Genomic DNA, 20,408 nt, shown 5'->3' on the forward strand with positions numbered 1-20,408 from the left:
CTACTTTCCTATGATGGTTTCTGCTCATGTGTTTGGCAAGAAAAACATACGGATGTCAAATACAGCAGTGTGAATGCACCCTTACAAGTTAGTTTTCTATACTTTTTTTTTTTATGACCATAACAATAATAATATGACGGATTTAATGGGTTTTTCTGTATTTAGTTACACAGAGGTGACATTAAATGTACATCACTGCTAACATTTCTCATGTACAGATGTAATATTTTGTGTTTTCAGGTATTAGGTGAATATTGTTATTTGGTAAAGCATATTCCTACAGAATCCGTGATCTCGAAGCTTCACAATGTTCTCCTGCTAAGCTCTGTTACTTGTGAAACAAGGGCCTGGATAATAGCTGCAATAAGAAAGCTGGCTGCAATCACTCCACATTCCGCATTAGTAGATAAACTAATCCAAGAATTCTCAACCTGCCTGGACACGGGAATGCGGCAGCAGGCCTGCGAATTAAAAGCACTGTGGGAGGACAGGCCGCTAATGCACAGACTTTTTCCACTCAATTCCTGCTGTGAAGACTTACTGGTAAATATGAGTACAACGTATTATGTTCAGCGCTGCTAACAACCTCTGCAAGGTCATTTAGAGGAACGTGAACTAAATATGCTCAGTCAGTCTCTTTAATCTTGGTTTTCTAAAGTTAATTAAAATTACACTAAAGAGCATTCCCCCTCCCTCAAAATGGTATTCATAAGGTCCTATTACACGGCCCAATATGGGCTGTGAAAACGAGCACTGATCAATGAGACCGCTCGTAGACTGGCGCTCTTTTGCACCTTTCACAAGGAGCAATGCTCGGTTATGTATGGGGACGAGCGATCGTTCGTCCCCATACATTTCCATCCAGTCGGCAGCACATCACAGGGAGATGTGCTGCCGACAACGAAAAACGAAATTCTGTATAAACGATACGATCAGCCGATGAACGAGTGTTTGCCCGTGTAAAAGATCCTTAACTCCCTGAGTTGTCTGCTTGTGTGATGCCCCTTAACATTTAGGCTGTATCCACATCTGCTTTTGAGGCTCTGTAGGATGCTTCTTTTTTATTTTTTTCCCCTGATATAATTCTGGACACCATGTCGTAAACCCAACGGATGCCATTATAGTCACTGGGGTCCGTCTGGCTCAGTTGGTGTCCTTAATGTATCAAATCCGTCACAGCCTTGAATTCCATTTTTCTGCTGCTTTGACAGGACAGAAAAACTGAATTCCTAGCGCAGATGTGAACAGAGCCCTATTCATCAGTTTCTGCTGGTTTTCCAAAAAGGACAGTTGATAAGGTAGTGCTGTGTGCATAGTACAGAGGATGGAGCCAAATGCTAGTTTGTCAGTATGTTTCATACAATTTTTGCTTGTACCTCTGATACTCTATATTCACCTGTGTGCAGAACTTGTGGATCATACTTTGTACCATAAATGTAACGTTGTCAAACTCTGCAGTCATATCACAGAGAGTGTTAAACTGTTTGGTTGCAGGTTGATGCTTCTTTGTCTTTTATGGATGGATTTGTGGCTGAAGCTCTAAGTAACGGTGCATCCCCATACAAGCCGCACCACCAGCGCCAAGAGGAAAAGCGGTCTCGAGAAAAAGGTACATGTCCTATTTCATCCTAGCATTGTTTTTTTGTATCAAGTAATATTTAAAATCGGACAGATCTCACTGAAAAGATTAAACCGGAGTCACTTGAGCCCTCTTCTGATAGATTTAGGTCCCAAAAGTGGGACCTGTACCTGTACCTGTGAGGCGATTGTGGCATATCATGTCCATGATGAGAATCACTCTTTAACACCTTCCTGAGATCCACCGTATATATACGGAGCTGTTGAACAGGAGTTCCCGCAAACCGCAGTACAATTACGTTGCGGTGATAGTGCAGTTTTTAGCCACCGGCACGCCAGCAACATGATCGCTGGGTTGCCGTTGGCTGCAATGGCAACCAGAGGCCTAATACCGGCCTCCCGGTCTGCTAGCAACGGAAGCCTCCTATGCCCCGCCCAGAGGTAGGTCCTAAAAGGCTTCTGGTACCAACGGCAAGATGGCGCCGGCTCAGAATCTGAGCCGGCGTCATCAGCAGTGGGTGTCCGCTGTATGTTACAGCGGACACCCTGCTATAATGGCAGGAACCGGAGCTAGCTCCGATCCCTGCCATTAACCCCTTAGATGCAGCAATCGCTGTACCTTAGGTAGTGCAATGTATTTGAACGACAATCAAACAATTTGACCTTCAAGTCCCCTGGTGGGACTAAAAAAAAGTGTAAAAATAAGTGTCAAGTAATAGAATCAAACACAATCGCCCCTTTTCCCTTATCAAGTATCAAGTCATTTATTATTGAAAAAAAATAAACCATACATATTTGGTATCGCCGCGTCCATAACTACCTGAACTATAAAAATATGTTATTTATCCCGCGTGGTGAATGCCCTAAAAATAAACCTCAAAAACAATGCTAGAATTGCTGTTTTTTTGGTCACTGTCTTCCAAAAGTTGGAATAAAAAGTGATCAAAAAGTCGCATGTATCTAAAAATGCTACCTATAAAAACTATAGCTCGTTTCGCAAAAAACAAGCCCTCATACACCTCCGTCTACAAAGCAGTTTAAAAGTTATGGCTGTTACGATATGGTGACAGAAAAAATACATTATTTTTACAAGAGTAATTTTATTGTGCAAAAAGCTGTAAAACATAAAGTGCTATAAATGAGGTATTGCCGCGGAATCGGACTGACAGAATTAAGTTAACATGTAATTTATAACGCTTGGTGAATGCTATGTAAAAAACCCACTAAAAACCTATGCCAGAATTGCTGTTTTTTGGTCACCTTGCCCCCCCCCCCCCCCCGAAATGGTAAAAATTCTGAAAACTACAGGTCCTGACTATTCCTTATTACTTCTTTTATCTGGAGGACTCTTTTCTATACAGGGGTGTAGATGAGTTTGTGAATTACTATTCCTAACCTTGTTAATGACATTTTTCTCCATGTTTCAAGATGCAGACACTTAAAAATACACGTTTAGTCCCATTTTTTTTGTCCAGTGGTCTATAAAGATTGTGTCATGTCCCTGCTTTTTATCTTTTCCAAAGGGCCTCTAAATAATAAGAGGTGGAATCTGATGGCTTTCTATGGGCAACTACTTCACTTTTCCTTTGCGCCAGTTTTGACAAATTCCTTAATGTTTGTTTTTTTTTATCCTGGGGGCGCAGTAGACATGTGGTTGTATTCTGTGTATAGGTCATGATGCAGGATGCTGTGTGTGTAAAAAACATTGTGTCTTCACCTATTAAAGTGGATGAAATCTAAGCTGAGGCAGCTCTGATGTAATCCGGAGTTTACTTGAGGTTCACCGCCACGGCACGCAGAACGACCAGATGGGAAAGCAGATATTTCATCCGAATAACCACTTGTGTTTAAGAGGATAGAGTCTTAATAAGGCGGCTATAACATTGCAGCGACCTCCTGGACAGCACTTCTCCGGCCACTAACCTCTACCTAAAGACACTTTTCTAGTCCCTACTGTTACATATACTGTGTCTGCATCATGACCGCAAATCTTCACACATTATGTCCCAATATTTAGTATTCTACTTATAGTACTGATAATATACAGTAGTCAGGGCTGTAGGACTAACATTTTTATGGAATATTCTTAGTCGTTTACACACCTACACAACCAATTCTTCCTTTATATATTATATTATAATATAACGTGCACTGATTGGATCGATAGGTTGTTCTTATTTTATTATATCATCATGTACAAATTGAGGGGAATTCATTAAAAAAAAAGTTTTTTAGTATGCTCCTGCGGATGTGTTGCTAGACGCAACTGTAATGTCCTGTAGATTAATATTTTATCACTAGATGGCAGCAACCTCTTAACACTCAGGCCACTTGTTGATACAGGCAGTCTAGCATTGGACTATAGAGCTCTGATCTGTTGGTTTTTTTTGGGGGGGGGGGGTGAACGGCATTGTGCCTACTGATCTTCAGTGTGACCTTGTAGCTACAGATGGCTTTGATGTTATGATAGGGCAACGTTCAGAAATAATGCAGTACATTTTGTGATGGTTGGGTAAATGTATTAGGATTGCTGTCTAACGGTGTGCTGCTTTTACCTGACTCGGCCACACAAAACTTGGGTAACTGGGAATCTCTTGGAAAGATGGAACTAGGACATTTCGGAGCATTCTGCCTACTGCTCACCCTTGTGTTTCTTACCTTATCATGGAGATGAAGTGACACTGTTGAGGCTTCTACATCTGATCTAGTGTATGACAAAATATCTAAACATTTCTCCATGAGCAGGATAACCCTTTTTACCAGATGGGATGCGATTCATCAATGTTTAAAAAGTGATTTGCCACGTCTCTATATCAATTCAGTAATGTAATAGAAGTTTGATTAAAAAAAATATATATAAATAAGTAAAATGGTGTATTTTATCTGTTGGTTATAAAGACTCTTTTCTCAGCTTTAAATCTAGAACCATATGGACTACACTTTTCCCCTAGTCTACCCTCTATCAGTTTGGCTGATGGACATTCACCTTCTGCAGTGTCCGTTTTATCTGAAGTTTCTGGAAACAGTGGTGGGACTGGTCAAAAAGAGTAAGTACATTTAATAGGGATGTTCACAGTGAAAAGAGGACTATGAAATGTTCAAAAGTATACGAATATTCATTTAGAGAAGGGTGATCTGCTTCAGACAACACTTATCCATATGCCTTGTTAGGGTATGTGAATGTAATAGAGAGAAGTCCCCTGGCTCGGGACCCACCTCCATTAACTAGAGCAGATCTCCCCTCGGATGACGTAGCTGGTCTGCTTTACTAATCATTTTGATTGGCCCTTGTAATGCTTACTTGGCTGCAGGGAAAATTAAGTTCTGCAACAGCTGAATTCGTGGTTCCTGCCCTCTTATAAGGGGTTGTCCAAACCAGGCAACCTCTTAAATGGGGAACTATTGCTGAATGAGCAGAGCATATCCGTGTTCTACTTTTGGAATATGCGTTGTGTTTGCAGACAGTGGCTTCAGTATATTACAGTGTATATGCTCTAAACATTCAGCATTAGTTCAATTGTCTAGGCAGGTACCTGGTTCTACTTGTCAGGGAGGCATGGTCACTTACTCTTATTTCTAGTTGTCCTTGTGGGTCTGTTAGACACTCCGTGATACATACTTGACTAAAGTTGTGTTCTCTTTGCACACTATTATACCTGCTAAGGTTTAATTCAATGCTATGCGCTGCCATTAAGCTGCTGCAGCATTCGAGGGTGGCATGCAGTAATTATACATAGTATTATGCACAGGCATCTGTTAGGGCATACCTAAAGTATCAATAGACCGGCTCTGGGGGAGATCAAACAATGGGACCCCATTATTGATTGCAGTGTTTGAAGGGTTAAATGGCCAAATAACAAATTAAATGGTAGCGGTTATTTTTCCCTTTTTGACCACATCCCCTTGTTCCACATCTAACAAAACAGATAATGGTTTAATGAGCCTGGACCAGTGTATGGGTTCCTGCCTAGAGCTTTGTTAAAATAATTTCACATTTTTCGTTTCTAGATACAATACCTTGATTTTTTTTTCTTCTGTGTAGGGAAAATCGCTTAAAGATGGAAGGTGTTAGGAAAGTTTGGGGAAAAGAAGGCTACTTGTTGAAAAAGGAAAGTAAAATGAGCAAATCCGAGTCGGTGTCACCTCCATTGGAGAGTGGTATATCAATGGGTGAAGATGAAGAACCTGCTATCATTCCTGCAGAACCGCCAGTGGGGCTTATTTCAGAAGAAGAGCGAGAGAAGAAACAGTTGGCCTCCGCGTTATTTGTGGGCCTTGGCTCTTATGCTGTCTCTTTGGTAAGTTTAGATGTTTATTAGTAAGGCCCCTTTCACACTGCGTTTCATCTTCACGTTTGATGTATGTGTTAGGAAAGCTCCCAGCACACATTAACGTACCCTTAGTCTCCCATTATACCGACAAAGGCTACAATTATCCCATGAAGTCCTTTTGGCCTCCGTCATGCAGTATACGTCAGGGATACCGGTTTTTACCGGTCAGAATAGAGTAGGCGACTACACTATTCTATTCAGATAGGTGGTGGATGCCACTGTACATCTGGTAAAATCATCTTTTTAACTTATACGTTATGATCTTTTCAAGACTTATCCGTTGAACAGATGTCACAAATGCCAAAATTGCCTATAGATGATGGAATCTTGTGATGTGTGCCATCCTTCACCCATACACTGTTATGGGATCATTTTAACTGATACATCATGAAAAGGATCCCACAGTAGTCTATGTGGAGTACATGCCAATGTTGGGTATCCATCACAGCCTCCATTTAACGTATATGTCGGGAGCTTTTCTCAGTGTATATGTCAAACGGAGACCATAAACGCAGTGTGAAAGAGGCTCAAATGAAAAAAACAGCAAGTGTTAGAATTCAAATATGAAAAGTAATCTTGTAACCTTTTAGATGTGTCGGGGGTACTATAGTAAGGTCCATGAAATCACATGCAATACTAAAGGATATACCCTATTAATTTCTTGTGGTTATTAGTTTTGCTATGGCAGATATAGGAGAGGGAAAGATTGTGTACTTACTGTGTCTTATTACTTTGGTTTCCATAGAAAATAAGAAGCTTCTGGGTCTAGTTAGACATGTCAGATGACAGGCTCACTTTATGGACTGTTCATGACTCCACAAAAAGAGACGGCTGAAAATTGACTCATGAGAGAGAAGCAAATTAGATGCCACATCTGTAAAACTAACACCAAAGTAAAACTTTTTGTATAGATGCAGCCTTTTTTATCTTGACTTTTAACGCATTAAATACAGTGGCAAGAAACGTTCATTTTTTTGTTGTGTGAAATCACGCTACAGCAAGTTATAAGTCAAGATAAACTTGGCTACAACTGTACAATACAATTCCTGATTTAAAGTATAATAATTTTTTTATGAATAGAACATCAAACCGATTATAAAGCACAGCATGTCTCAAATTTGCAGTGGGTGCTCCCATTTTTAATACGGTGACCCTGGGAAGGCTTTGTAGAAGTACCGCGTGTTCTGTTATCTTAGATCTCCGATTTAAATGTCATAATATAGATGAATACACTTAAAGAGTAACTAAACTTTCAAAAAACTTCTGACCGGTTATACTGACATGTCAGAAGTTTTGATCAGTGGAGGTCCGAGCACAGAGACCACCACCGTTCGCTAAAACGAAACTGTAGAAGCGTTCAGGAAGCCAAGCAGTTGGTGTATGAACTCAATAGAAAGTCTATTAGCCCGTACACCAACTGCTCGACTTTCCGAGAAAAGCCAATCAGAAACAAAGCGGCTCAGCTCTCACCCGAGCATTTCTGCCGCTTCATTTTAGCAATCGGTGGGGGTCTCTGTGCTCGGACCCCCTTCGATCAAAACATCTAACATGTCACTATGGTATGTCAGAAGTTTTTGAATGTTTAGTTACACTTTAACACTAAGGGGGAAATTTACTATTGCGTTTGTGCCACAATTCTGGCATTGACAAGTTGCATATTATGGCACATGCCACAATTGCGCAATAATTTCAGACTTTTTGCTGTATTACGGTTTTCTCTACACTTTTCAAAAGTCTAAGTAAATCTCCTTTAAATTCCATTTTTTTTTAACTAAATAAATCTTTTCGATTTTTAACATCCTATATGACATAACAACACAGTATTGTTAAGTGTACAGACAACTATTCAGAAAATCAGTGGATGTCAATCCAAATGAACCGTAAGGAAAAATAATAAAAACAGAAAACTCTCCCTAAATTTTAAATCAAACTTTTCCCAATAAAGAGGTTCTTACACTTGCACGACATATCAGTTATTAAAGTGGATTTCTGGGTAAATAAAACCTTGACGACCTATCCCTAGGCTGCTGCCCCTTCATTCTGCTCATTGACAGGGGTCCAATCCTAAGGTTTCTTTTCTGAAAAATTCCTTTGATTTAGGCATCATTTACATTGTGCACATAATAAGTATACAGAATAAACTTAGTATTGTATTTATGGGTTCCACTAATATGTTGTATTTGCCGGGGTGAATATAGGAGCATTTTTCTAGGACCGTATTTCCATAGACTAGATATAGCCGCTGTCTTGGTCTTTTATGCTTTTATTGTTTTTATTTTACGTGCTGTAAAGTAACTACAGCTAACATCAGACGTATAAATTATGCATGAACATAATAGCCGACTATAAATAGAGGGAAGGCCACAACCGTAATAATGAGCAGGAAAATGTAAAGGGAGGGGGATGTCATTTCAGCAGAAGGTTAAGAAGTCAGAGACTAATGCAGAGTTGATATGTGACGTCGCCTGTCATATTACAATATTCTCTTTCTCAAAACCTACTATACGAGGCAAGGTAAACTTACACTGGAGGGTTGGTAATGTGTCATAAGCTAAGAGGAGGTGCAGCGGATGTCAGTCTTTGGTGTTGGGAAGAATAAGGAACTGCCGTATTATACTTTAGCTTTGTATTTAGAAAATTCAAGTTAAAAAAGACATGCCATGGATATGGTGATTTATCTTTCGGAGAACGCGCTTCTATTCTCATTGCTCCATGGCAGGATATGCTGGTAATTCTATAATAGTTATCTAGTGCAGGAGAAAGATCATTTGGACCTAGTAAGAAGTGTAAATGTAATGTAAGCCCATATACCTTCATGTTTTATAATCATCCAGAAATCTGACTAAGCTCACACTATGTACTGTAGTCCGATTTGTCAACAGATTATATTGATTTGTATTGGCCTGAGGTCACTGGGTTAAGACCCTCTTACACGGGCCAATGATCGGGCAAACTATATGAATGCTCGTTCATCGGCTGATCGTATGGTTTATTCAGCAATAAATATTATCGTTGTTGGCAGCACATCTCCCTGTGTATACCGGGAGATGTGCTGCCGACGTGAAAGAAAAACATGGGGACGGGCGATCGTAGTAACGTCCCCTTACATTACTGATCATAGCTCCTTGTGAAAGGAGCAAATGAGCGCCGATCAATGAGCTGTATCGTTGATCAGCACTCGTTTTTACGGCCCAAATTGGCCAGTGTAAAAGGATTTTAGCTGATCCAAATTGAGACAAATTGTGGAGCAAAAACACATGACCGTGAACCTGGTCTACAGAGAGTGTTTCATTAGTTGAGTCGTCTTCACTGAGATTCTTAATAGGCAAAGAATATTGCAAAAGGCCAAATGTTTTCCCCTCAAATGCATAGAAGTATAGATTTATAGAACTTTACTCTGGCTCTGAAAGAATAAGTGTTGGTCCTAGTATTAAGCAAAATTTGCAACAGATCATTCCCATAGAAAAGCTTTTCCATCTTTTCCTCTTCTGCGGGCCTGTACCTATTTTTGCTTTAGTTTAAAGAAAATAAAAAAGTATGGGGCAAACATTTTCCAGCTTGTATTTATTTCTATGGGTTAATAAATAACGTGTTGATGTGTATTATTAATATGTGACCTGATTGTATTCACAGATGGGTAAACCAGACCAGACCACACACAAGTTTAAAAGAAAATCTCAACTTGGCAAGAAAGTATCAGACAATGCACTACTGTTCTATTCCCCTGGAGAGCAGAATCACATAGCAATGACCTTACCAAATGACATCCCATCAGTCGCTTCTAAGTTGTTACCTTCACAAACACTTGAAGACAAGTCTGTAGATTGGAAAGTCTCTTCTTTGTTTGCAAACCCTAACCTGGAAACGTTTCTACCCACCCAAGGTGCCAGCACAATTCTCTCTGTGCCATCCTTGTTTCCTGAACTTGCCCAGTATTCACATTCTGCAGTGACTGAGCTTGCACGTTGTGGGACTCTGACTCTGTACGCTAGTAAAGTATGGAAAGATGACGGTTTGGTACTAGCATTGATAATTGTTAATCCGATAAATTCAACTATTAAAAATATTAATCTGCAAATGGAAGGCTCAGAGACTCTAACCGTAAGTTCACCTCTATGAAATGTATATTGTATTATATAGATAATGCATGCCATATATATATATATATATATATATATCTCGCTCTATATATATATATATATATATATATATATACATACAGTCTAGAAGTATGGTCAGTATTCAATAGCGATGACATCAAAAACTGTCGTCAATGTGTCGTACAATATTTTATAACAATGATAGACGTCGTCTTTGTGAATCAACAAATTATTATATGGAAATATACTTGTTTGGGTTTTGATGATATGAATACAAATTTCCTGACTTTATCATATCTAAACACAAAAGATCCCAATTTCATAAGTGACGTGTTTGAATGCTTGGTTGCTATGGTTACATTGCTGTCATTTTTACGTATTTTAGTTTTCCGAGAGTCTTGGTTGCCAGAGTCATCTGGAGGCAAATGGAGTGCATCAGTGCTGGGGCAGTGTTCACCTGGGACATCCATGCATGAAAGAGTTAATCAATGGCTGTGTCACTTACCTGGCAGAGTCCGAGGTGCCTTCTCTGCTTGAATTTTCATTACAGTTTGTGCTGTCTGATTTTATCAGGTAAAATAAATATATAATCTCTGCTACTTTCTCTAACGAGCCACTTGTTTTGTGAACCATGTTACCAATATTTAGGGGTGCCAGAGTGAAGGGTTCATTTTACAAACAATTACCTGGGTGTCTTTTTAAATAAAGTGAAAAACCACTTATTTGTAGATAAAAGGGCCTTATAGAGAGCTTAATCCCGTTTGTCTTAAGGCTCTATTACACGGGCAATGAGTGGGCAAACGAGCGTTCCTGATTATAGCCCTGTGTAAACAGGGCAATGATCAGCCGATGAACTGATCTTTTATGCGGAATTTAAAATCATTGTCACAGAATTGAAAATCGGCATTGTAAATTGGGAGATACGCTGCCGACATGATGGAAATGTATGGGGACATGCGATTGCAGAAATCAGCACTTGTGTCCATACATAACCAATCCTTTCTCCTTGTGAAAGGAGCAAACGAGCGCCGATCAATGAGCTGTCTCGTTGATCAAGCGCTCGTTTACACGGTCGTGCAATAGGACCCTTAGAGATTTCTGTTACTCATAATCTGACAAAATATTCTGAGCCATGCCAATAGGTTTCTATTCTGGAGATCAGTGGTGGTCTGAGATCAGATTCAACCAATGTGATCTCCTCAGATATACAGTGAAGGAAATAAGTATTTGATCCCTTGCTGATTTTGTAAGTTTGCCCACTGTCAAAGACATGAACAGTCTAGAATTTTTAGGCTAGGTTAATTTTACCAGTGAGAGATAGATTATATAAAAAAAACACAGAAAATCACATTGTCAAAATTATATATATTTATTTGCATTGTGCACAGAGAAATAAGTATTTGATCCCTTTGGCAAACAAGACTTAATACTTGGTGGCAAAACCCTTGTTGGCAAGCACAGCAGTCAGATGTTTTTTGTAGTTGATGATGAGGTTTGCACACGTTAGATGGAATTTTGGCCCACTCCTCTTTGCAGATAATCTGTAAATCATTAAGAATTCGAGGCTGTCGCTTGGCAACTCAGATCTTCAGCTCCCTCCATAAGTTTTCGATGGGATTAAGGTCTGGAGACTGGCTAGGCCACTCCATAACCTTAATGTGCTTCTTTTTGAGCCACTCCTTTGTTGCCTTGGCTGTATGTTTCGGGTCATTGTCGTGCTGGAAGACCCAGCCACGAGCCATTTTTAATGTCCTGGTGGAGGGAAGGAGGTTGTCACTCAGGATTTGACGGTACATGGCTCCATCCATTCACCCATTGATGCAGTGAAGTAGTCCTGTGCCCTTAGCAGAGAAACGCCCCCAAAACATAATGTTTCCACCTCCATGCTTGACAGTGGGGATGGTGTTCTTTGGGTCATAGGCACCATTTCTCTTCCTCCAAACACGGCGAGTTGAGTTAATGCCAAATAGCTCAATTTTAGTCTCATCTGACCACAGCACCTTCTCCCAATCACTCTCAGAATCATCCAGATGTTCATTTGCAAACTTCAGACGGGCCTGTACATGTGCCTTCTTGAGCAGGGGGACCTTGCGGGCACTGCAGGATTTTAATCCATTACGGCGTAATGTGTTACCAATGGTTTTCTTGGTGACTGTGGTCCCAGCTGCCTTGAGATCATTAACAAGTTTCCCCCCGTGTAGTTTTTGGCTGAGCTCTCACCTTCCTCAGGATCAAGGATACCCCACAAGGTGAGATTTTGCATGGAGCCCCAGATCGATGTCGATTGACTGTCATTTTGTATGTCTTCCATTTTCTTACTATTGCACCCACAGTTGTCTCCTTCTCACCCAGCGTCTTACTTATGGTTTTGTAGCCCATTCCAGCCTTGTGCAGGTCTATGATCTTGTCTCTGACATCCTTAGAAAGCTCTTTGGTCTTGCCCATGTTATAGAGGTTAGAGTCAGACTGATTAATTGAGTCTGTGGACAGGAGTCTTTTATACAGGGGACCATGTAAGACAGCTGTCTTTACTGCAGGCACCAAGTTGATTTGGAGCGTGTAACTGGTCTGGAGGAGGCTAAACTCTTAATGGTTGGTAGGGGATCAAATACTTATTTCTCTGTGCACAATGCAAATAAATATATATAATTTTGACAATGTGATTTTCTTTTTTTTTTTATATATAATCTATCTCTCACTGGTAAAATTCTAGTCTGTTCATGTCTTTGACAGTGGGCAAACTTACAAAATCAGCAAGGGATCAAATACTTATTTCCTTCACTGTATCTGTGCAACCTTTCTGTGCAATGGTGGCTTTAAAGCATATAGATGTCTATGTTGGCAAACTGTTATCTGTTATAGCTGGGATATGCCATCACTTTCTGATCTAGATCTTAACGATATGGCATAACATTCAATGATGGAAATACTCTTTCTATATATGTAATTTGGAAGCCATACTCCTGTCATTTTTCTTTGATATCCATAAAATGTCAGGGTGTGCATAGTTACATTCCTCACTCACATTTATTTGCAAAGTAGTTGGGCTAAGAGATAACCAGCCATCCTTGGGTGAGGTGAGAGGAGAAAACTGGCAGTGCCATTTATAGAATACTGTGCCAGCATTATCCTTGAGCTTAAATGTGAAATATGGTATTTTAAGGAGAGACAGTGGCACTTTAATATTTTATATCTGTGAGTCGTATCCAGTTTACAGTACATGTGGTCTGAATAGGATTGTTTCTTCTTTTATACAGACCGCTTATGATTTCCACAGAAGAGTTTGGTAAAATATGGCTGACGTTGGCTAATGATGTCAAGGAGAAAATCCAGATCCCCAGTCCACAGCAGTCCCTTTCTGAAGTAGTGCTTGCCGTACAGCAAGAACTAAACGTATATGCTGTGGAAGTAATAGGTAAGTAGAAATAGGTGGCACTGACTGCTTCTTGCCACATGTTGTCAGTGGGCGTTGCTCTGCCACTCATGTTAATTACTTATTAACGGCTTTTTCTGGACGTTAGAGTGAAAGGGTGATACATGATGATGGCTGAAGATGACCGCTTTCCGCAGCTTCCTGCATTAGTATCGGACACCGCACCATAAAAATCAACGGCTCTTTTTAATAAATACTCTGTCAGATTCAGCTGCTGCAGAAATCTCTGACAAACACCGTAACTTTTACTGAGAATTTCAACCCCTTTCATTCAATGTCCACCTTGGGTGGATAGACTGCAGATTTTCTATTTTGGATTGGCAGCAATAACTTCAAGTAGTCGTTTTCTGTAGGAATTCATCAGTCTCTTACAGCGTTCTGAAGGAATTACCGCTTAAGGACACAGCCATTTTTAGTTATTACGTTTTACTTTTTCTCTCCCCGCCTTCCAAGAGCCATAAAGTTTTTCTTTTTCCATCAATAGAGCGGTGTGAGGGCTTATTTTTTGTGGAAGGAGATGTAGTTTCTATTGGCACCATTTAAAGTACTATATAATGTACTGGGAAACAGCAAAAAATTATTTGTGGGGTGCAATTGGAAAAAAACTAAATTCCTCCATTGTGTTTTGCTTTTTGTTTTTACGGCTTTCACCGCTCGGTAAAAAGAACTAAAAATTATTCCGCATCTCAATACAATTACGGTGATAACAAATTCGTTTTTTTTTATATTTTACTACTTTTACAAAGAAAAAAACTATTTATTAAAAAAAAAAAAAAAAACTGTTTCACCACATTCTGGGAGCCATATTTTTTTTTTCCCGCCGATTGAGCGGTGTAAGGGCTTATTTCTTGCAGGACAAGCTGTAGTTTTTATTCGTACCATTTCGCTCCCCTCCTTCTTCTAACGGTTTAAATGTCGCAGTCGCTATTGACCGCAGCATTTAACTAGTTAACCAGCCAGGAACAGCGCGATCGTTATTCCTGGCTGTTAGAGCAGCGTGTCACCTGTAATACACAACTGACCGCTGCGGTGTATGTGTAACTTTTTTTTCATAATAAAGCAATTTTTTTTAATTTAGATATTTATTTATTATAAACTTTTATTAAACTTTTTTTCTAACTTTTTTTTTTATTAGTCCCACTAGGGGACTTGACTATGCCATTACCTGATCGCTTTTCTAATACTCTGCAATACATCTGTATTGTATTGTATTACTGCCTGTCCATGTAAAACACACAGGCATCTGCTGGGCCATGCATCTTGCATGGCCTAGCAGGCATTAATTAGAGGCAGATATGGGGGCCTTTATTACTCCCCCGGCTGCCATAGAGGACAGCGGCACCCTGCGATCGTATGGCAGGGTACTGGTGGGGTGAGAGATTGAGCCCCCTCCCTCCAAAACCAACCAGATGTGGTGCTCGCTATTGAGCGCCGAATCTGAGGGGTTAAACGAGCGGCATCGATACTGATATCGATCTCGCCCGTTCGAGCAAGTATGTGTGTATATATTTATATACACACACACTATATGTATTGGGACACACCTCTTAATCATTGAATCTAGGTGTTTCAGTTCGTCCGTCCTGCCACAGGTGTATGAATACCAGCACCTAGTCATGCAGTTGCCGCACAAACATTTGTGAAAGAATGGGTCGTTCTAAAGAGATCACTGAATTCCAGCCTGGTACTGTAATAGGACGTCACAGGTGCAACAAGTCTGTTCGAGAAATGTCTTTGGTTCAAGATATTCCACTATCAACTATGAATGATATTATTGCAAAGTGGAAGAGTTTGGAAACCAGAGCAACTCAGTCATGAGGTGGCAGACCACATAAAGTTACAAAGCAAGGTCCATAAAGACTTGGTGTGGAAGGACTCGACTTGCCCGCACAGAGCCCTGACCTCAACCCTATCGAATACTTTTGGGATGAACAGGAACAGAGTTTGAGCCGGGCCATCTTGTCCAACATCAGTGTCTGACCTCACAAATGCTCTTCTGGGTGAATGGTCAAAAATGCCCACAGACACACTCCAAAATCTTGTAGAAGGCCTTCCAAGAAGGGTGGAAGTTGTTTTAGTTGTGGGGATTAACTCCATATTATTGGATTGAGAATGGGATGTCATAAAAGCTCCTCTAGGTGTAATGTGTAGGTGTCTCAATACTTTTGTCCATATAGTGTATATATCATGGTATATAAATACACCGTTCAGCCATAACATTGAAAATACTTCCTAATATTGTGTTAGGACCACCTCATGCTGCCAGAACTGCTGTGTTTCTATCGTAGCCGGCTGTAGTTTTTTCAGCAACTGTTCACTTGCTGCCTAATATATCTCACCCCTTGACAGGTGGAAATAATAAAAAGTGTGTGTGTGTGTGTGTGTGTGTGTGTGTGTGTGTGTGTGTGTGTGTGTGTGTGTGTGTGTGTGTGTGTGTGTGTGTGTGTGTTGTTACTTCTACCTTTTGTTTGAGCCTTCCTCCCTGGGAAGACACTGTTATCTTAGTCCTCCATCCCTTCAGAATAGTGCAGCAATATACTGGCAGTTGCTCTGCAGGAGAAAATAAAGGTTGTAAGTGTTGTTGCTATGGTAGCTGTATGTGGTCTGGTTGTAAATGAAAGCTGCTGAGTTTCTTCTATTCTGACATAAACACATAGCGGTTATTACATAAGGGTAACAATAGTTGTTTGGTTGCTGCCCAATCTTCCCCTATATTGCACATGCTGCAGTGTCACTTATGTCATTGGCCCCAAAAAATTCAGATGAGTGATGGCTAAATGGGATGTGTAGCTTGGTATTGAGAGTGTGGGTGTAAAGAATAGCACACCAGACTAAGAGGAATAGAAATATGCAATATAATCATTCGCTGAGTTACTTATTCAGAGTAGCGAAATGTAATACAAATAAGTTTCCAATCTACTCTTGCAGCACATACTAAGCCTTACTCAATAACCGCAAAGTTCCAAACCTCTTTTGGAATTAACATCTACACAAAAACTGTGCGCTGGAAGATTCATGTCATGGGTTTCCATGGCCGAGCAGCTGCATGCCAGCCTTACATCACCAAGCACAATGCCAAGCGTCGGATGGAGTGGTGTAAAGCCGCCACCACTAGACTCTGGAGAAGTGAAAACGTGTTCTGTGGAGTGACCAATCCTGCTTCTCTATCTGGCAGTCTGAGGGATGAGTCTGGGTTTGGTAAATGCCAGGAGAACATTACCTGCCTGACTGCATTGTGCCAACTGTAAAGTTGAGTGGAGGAGGGATAATGGGTGTTTTTCAGGGGTTAGCCTAGGCCCCTTAGTTCCAGTGAAGGGAAATCTTAATGCTTCAGCATACCAAGACATTTTGGACAATTATATGATTCCAAATTTGTGGGCACACCTTGGGGAAAGCCCTTTTCTGTTCCAGCATGACTGGGCCCCAGTGCACAAAGCGAGGTCCATAAAGGCATGGTTGAACCGAGAACTAGAGCTGAGATTGTGAGCCAGGCCCTCTCATCTCGGCAAAAAATCCCACATAAAAAAGACTTCAAAATCATGTAGAAAGCCTTCCCAGAAGAGTGGAAGATGTTTTAGCTGTAGAGGGAGGACGAACTCCTATATTAATGCTTATGGATTTAGAATGGGATGTCATAAAAGCTCCTGTAGGTGTAAGGGCCTGTTCACATCAGCGTTGGCTTTCCGTTTTGTAGGAGGTTTCTGTCAGGTGAACCCCGCAATGGAAAATCAAACTGAAACAGCTTCCGTTTCCATCACCATTGATATCAATGGTGACGGCAACATTGCTAATGGTTTTCGTTCCTCACCATTCCGGCAGGTTTCCGTTTTAATGACGGAATCAATAGTGTAGTCGACTGCGCTATGAAACCATTAGCAATGTCTCCGTCACCACTGATATGGTGACGGAAACGGAAGCTGTGGTTTTAGTTTGACTTTCTGTTGCGGGGTTCATCCGACGGAAACCTCCTACAAAACGGAAAGCCAACGCTGATGTGAACAGGCCCTTATGTGTAGGTGTCTCAAGACCTTTGTCCATGTAGTGTACGTTTCCTATGGTATTAGCTCTCTCATTCTTTCTAATACAAGTGCAGAATGAAAGAATTCATATATTAGTGTAAATTTGCTTTTTAGCCTCTTAGGCTGGATTCACACGAGCATGTTCAGTCCGTAAAGGACGGAACGTATTTCGGCCGCAAGTCCCGAACCACACACTGCAGGGAGCCGGGCTCCTAGCATCATAGTTATGTATGACACTAGGAGTCCCTGCCTCGCTGTGGGACAACTGTCCCGTACTGTAATCATGTTTTCACTCCTAGCGTCGTACATAACTATGATGCTAGGAGCCCGGCTCCCTGCAGTGTGTTCGGTCCGGCACTTGCGGCCGAAATACGTTCCGTCCATTACGGACCGAACATGCTCGTGTGAGTCCAGCCTTATAGTCGTCATATCTGTATGTGTTGTTCTAATCATGAGGGTGTCCTTGTATCTTTCAGGTAATGAAGGGATTGCTGCATGCCAGCTGATGCCCTCTGAACCATGTCTGCTGCATTGCCGCCTTCAGAAGGGCATATTGGTGGTATGGATACGATCGTCTATATCTACTCTATCAGACTGTTTACTTCACCTCTGCCAAAACGCATTAAAAGAACACTGAGAATTGTGGTGCCTCCTCTTCCGGATCTTGTGGTTTACATGGTTGTATCAATCTGTTGTGTACCAAAGCAATGCTATCAGAGAGGACTGACATGACGCTAAGGACTTTGGAGAGAAACAGATTTATATTACTTTATTTTATTATAAACTTTTTATATCTACAGTTTGTTGCTGATACTTGATCATTTGTCTTGCACTTTGATGTTTTATTTTTGTTATTTCCTTCAGAAGAGAAGTCTATTATTTATGTGCTGCACTGCGACATCAGTATACACCATAGGAGTGTGAGGATACGGCAAAGTATTTATCTGCTGCTGTCTTCCAGAGATCCAGTATAGTGTACAATTCTCTTACTGACCGCAACTGTTGCTGGATGGAATATTAATGTGGGACTGTTCACAAATCTCTGCAAACATCTAGAACGTCAATGGGTGGTTTTCAGTGCTACAGGATTTCTCTTATATTCCTGGTTACTAGTAAGATGAATTATATTTGTTATATTTGACATTACACAGAAGTGAGAACTGTAAGGTTCTGTTTAAATTTGCGTTCCGAGCTTTCGTACTGGTTTCCATCGCCCTTTCCGGTATTTTGACACCATAGTGCGGTCTGCAGCGCTGTCAATGGGAGTCTGTCAAGGCTAGCCACAAAAAAATAAAAATCGGCATACTGGTCATGACTCAGAGCCTCAAGTATCTACTTGGTGGCGTTCAGAGACCGTGGGTGGAGCTGTCGTACACTCGTTGAATTGGGTCTTCCTGGCCATGATATTGTGGGCAGGTTGCAGTTTTACTTTAAATGATGATTCTTAACAATAAGGGTATGTGCACACACACTAATTACGTCCGTAATTGACGGACGTATTTCGGCCGCAAGTCCCGGACCGAACACACTGCAGGGAGCCGGGCTCCTAGCATCATACTTATGTACGATGCTAGGAGTCCCTGCCTCGCTGCAGGACCACTGTCACGTACTGAAAACATGATTACAGTACGGGACAGTTGTCCTGCAGCGAGGCAGAGACTCCTAGCATCGTACATAAGTATGATGCTAGGAGCCCGGCTCCCTGCACTGTGTTCGGTCCGGGACTTGCGGCCGAAATACGTCCGTCAAATAAGGACGTAATTAGTGTGTGTGCACATACCCTAATTCTTGTGCCTATGGTATTAAAATGATCAATTTCAACTGAAGGAAACTTATTTTTTTTATTTAAATGTTTCTGTTCTTTATTAAAACGCTTGCACAATTCAGAGAATTGGACTGAGCTGCAATACCAAGCAGAGCCCATGAACAAGAGTACCGCTGTTTCCGAGTAAAACAGACTTTTTTTTTTTTCTTTTTATATTCTCTAAACCCTTTAAACACATGAATGATCATGATAATCGTCTAGTGGACGAGAATATGAACGATATCTGCAGCTGCGGGAACAATTTTGCACCTGGAAAATCATCCCATTATTACAAATATCTAACAGTGTATGCCCCTTTAACAACCAGCATCCCGAGTTATTGGAACACTGGATAGATCAGGCCAGATCTTCCTGACTATGGTTAGATTTAGTGAATAGGGTACAATGATTGCGCCAAGGACATATGACGGCAGATACAGGCTTTGTGTGGCCTCAATCAAAACTTGCTTATGTTAAATTTACAGTGCCTTGCGAAAGTATTCACCTTTCCTGTTTTGTTGCATTACAACCTTGCATTCAAATTGTTATTTTTTTTTTGTACCATTTTGATTTACACAGCATTTCTACCACTTGGAAGGTGCAAAATATTTTTTACTGTGAAAAAAAAACAATAAAGAAGACAAAAACCAGAGAACTTTTAATGTGCATAAGTATTCACCCCCTGAAATGCAGTACTCTGTGGAGCCACTTTTTGCTGCAATTACAGATTCCAGTCTCTTGGGGTACGTCCCTATTAGCTTAGCACCTCTAGACACTGGGAGGGGGGAACTCATGAACCTTTCTATGCCAGTTTTCTGACGTAAAAAAGTTGCAAAAGATCCAAAGTTTTGCGTATTTTACGCCGCCGTTGCCACTTTTGGAAAACAAGAGGCCTTAACAAAAGGGGGCAGGGTCACTACTCAGGAAGTTGAGTGCTGCGTCGCATATCATGCCCTGACGCTACTCGGCCTGAGGGGTCCCAGAGAGAGAAGGTGTGGTAAGGATACATATTCTTTGTTATGTTCGATGGAGGGGATGGATGCGCACAGCCAGTGGAAAGATGGGACACATTTAAAGACATCCTACTCCAACAGATCATTTATTAAGACTGCCGTATGAAAAGCCATGGTAATAAATCTACTC

At 40.9% G+C, this 20,408-nt stretch overlaps 1 protein-coding gene across 1 annotated transcript in view; it reads left to right on the forward strand.

Moving 5' to 3' along the window:
• AP4E1 (adaptor related protein complex 4 subunit epsilon 1) overlaps positions 1-18,937 on the forward strand; it is a 71,483-nt gene extending 52,546 nt beyond the window's left edge. The window contains exons 14-21 of the mRNA XM_075858003.1: positions 241-543; positions 1,495-1,609; positions 4,490-4,625; positions 5,621-5,876; positions 9,543-10,010; positions 10,395-10,582; positions 13,267-13,424; positions 17,938-18,937. Coding sequence (XP_075714118.1) covers positions 241-543; positions 1,495-1,609; positions 4,490-4,625; positions 5,621-5,876; positions 9,543-10,010; positions 10,395-10,582; positions 13,267-13,424; positions 17,938-18,098 — 1,785 coding nt within the window. The 3' untranslated portion in view covers positions 18,099-18,937. The remainder of the gene's footprint in view (positions 1-240; positions 544-1,494; positions 1,610-4,489; positions 4,626-5,620; positions 5,877-9,542; positions 10,011-10,394; positions 10,583-13,266; positions 13,425-17,937) is intronic.
• The last annotated feature ends 1,471 nt before the right edge of the window (positions 18,938-20,408 follow it).

This window comes from Rhinoderma darwinii, chromosome 3 (genome assembly GCF_050947455.1).
Source record: "Rhinoderma darwinii isolate aRhiDar2 chromosome 3, aRhiDar2.hap1, whole genome shotgun sequence".
NCBI lineage: Eukaryota > Metazoa > Chordata > Amphibia > Anura > Rhinodermatidae > Rhinoderma > Rhinoderma darwinii.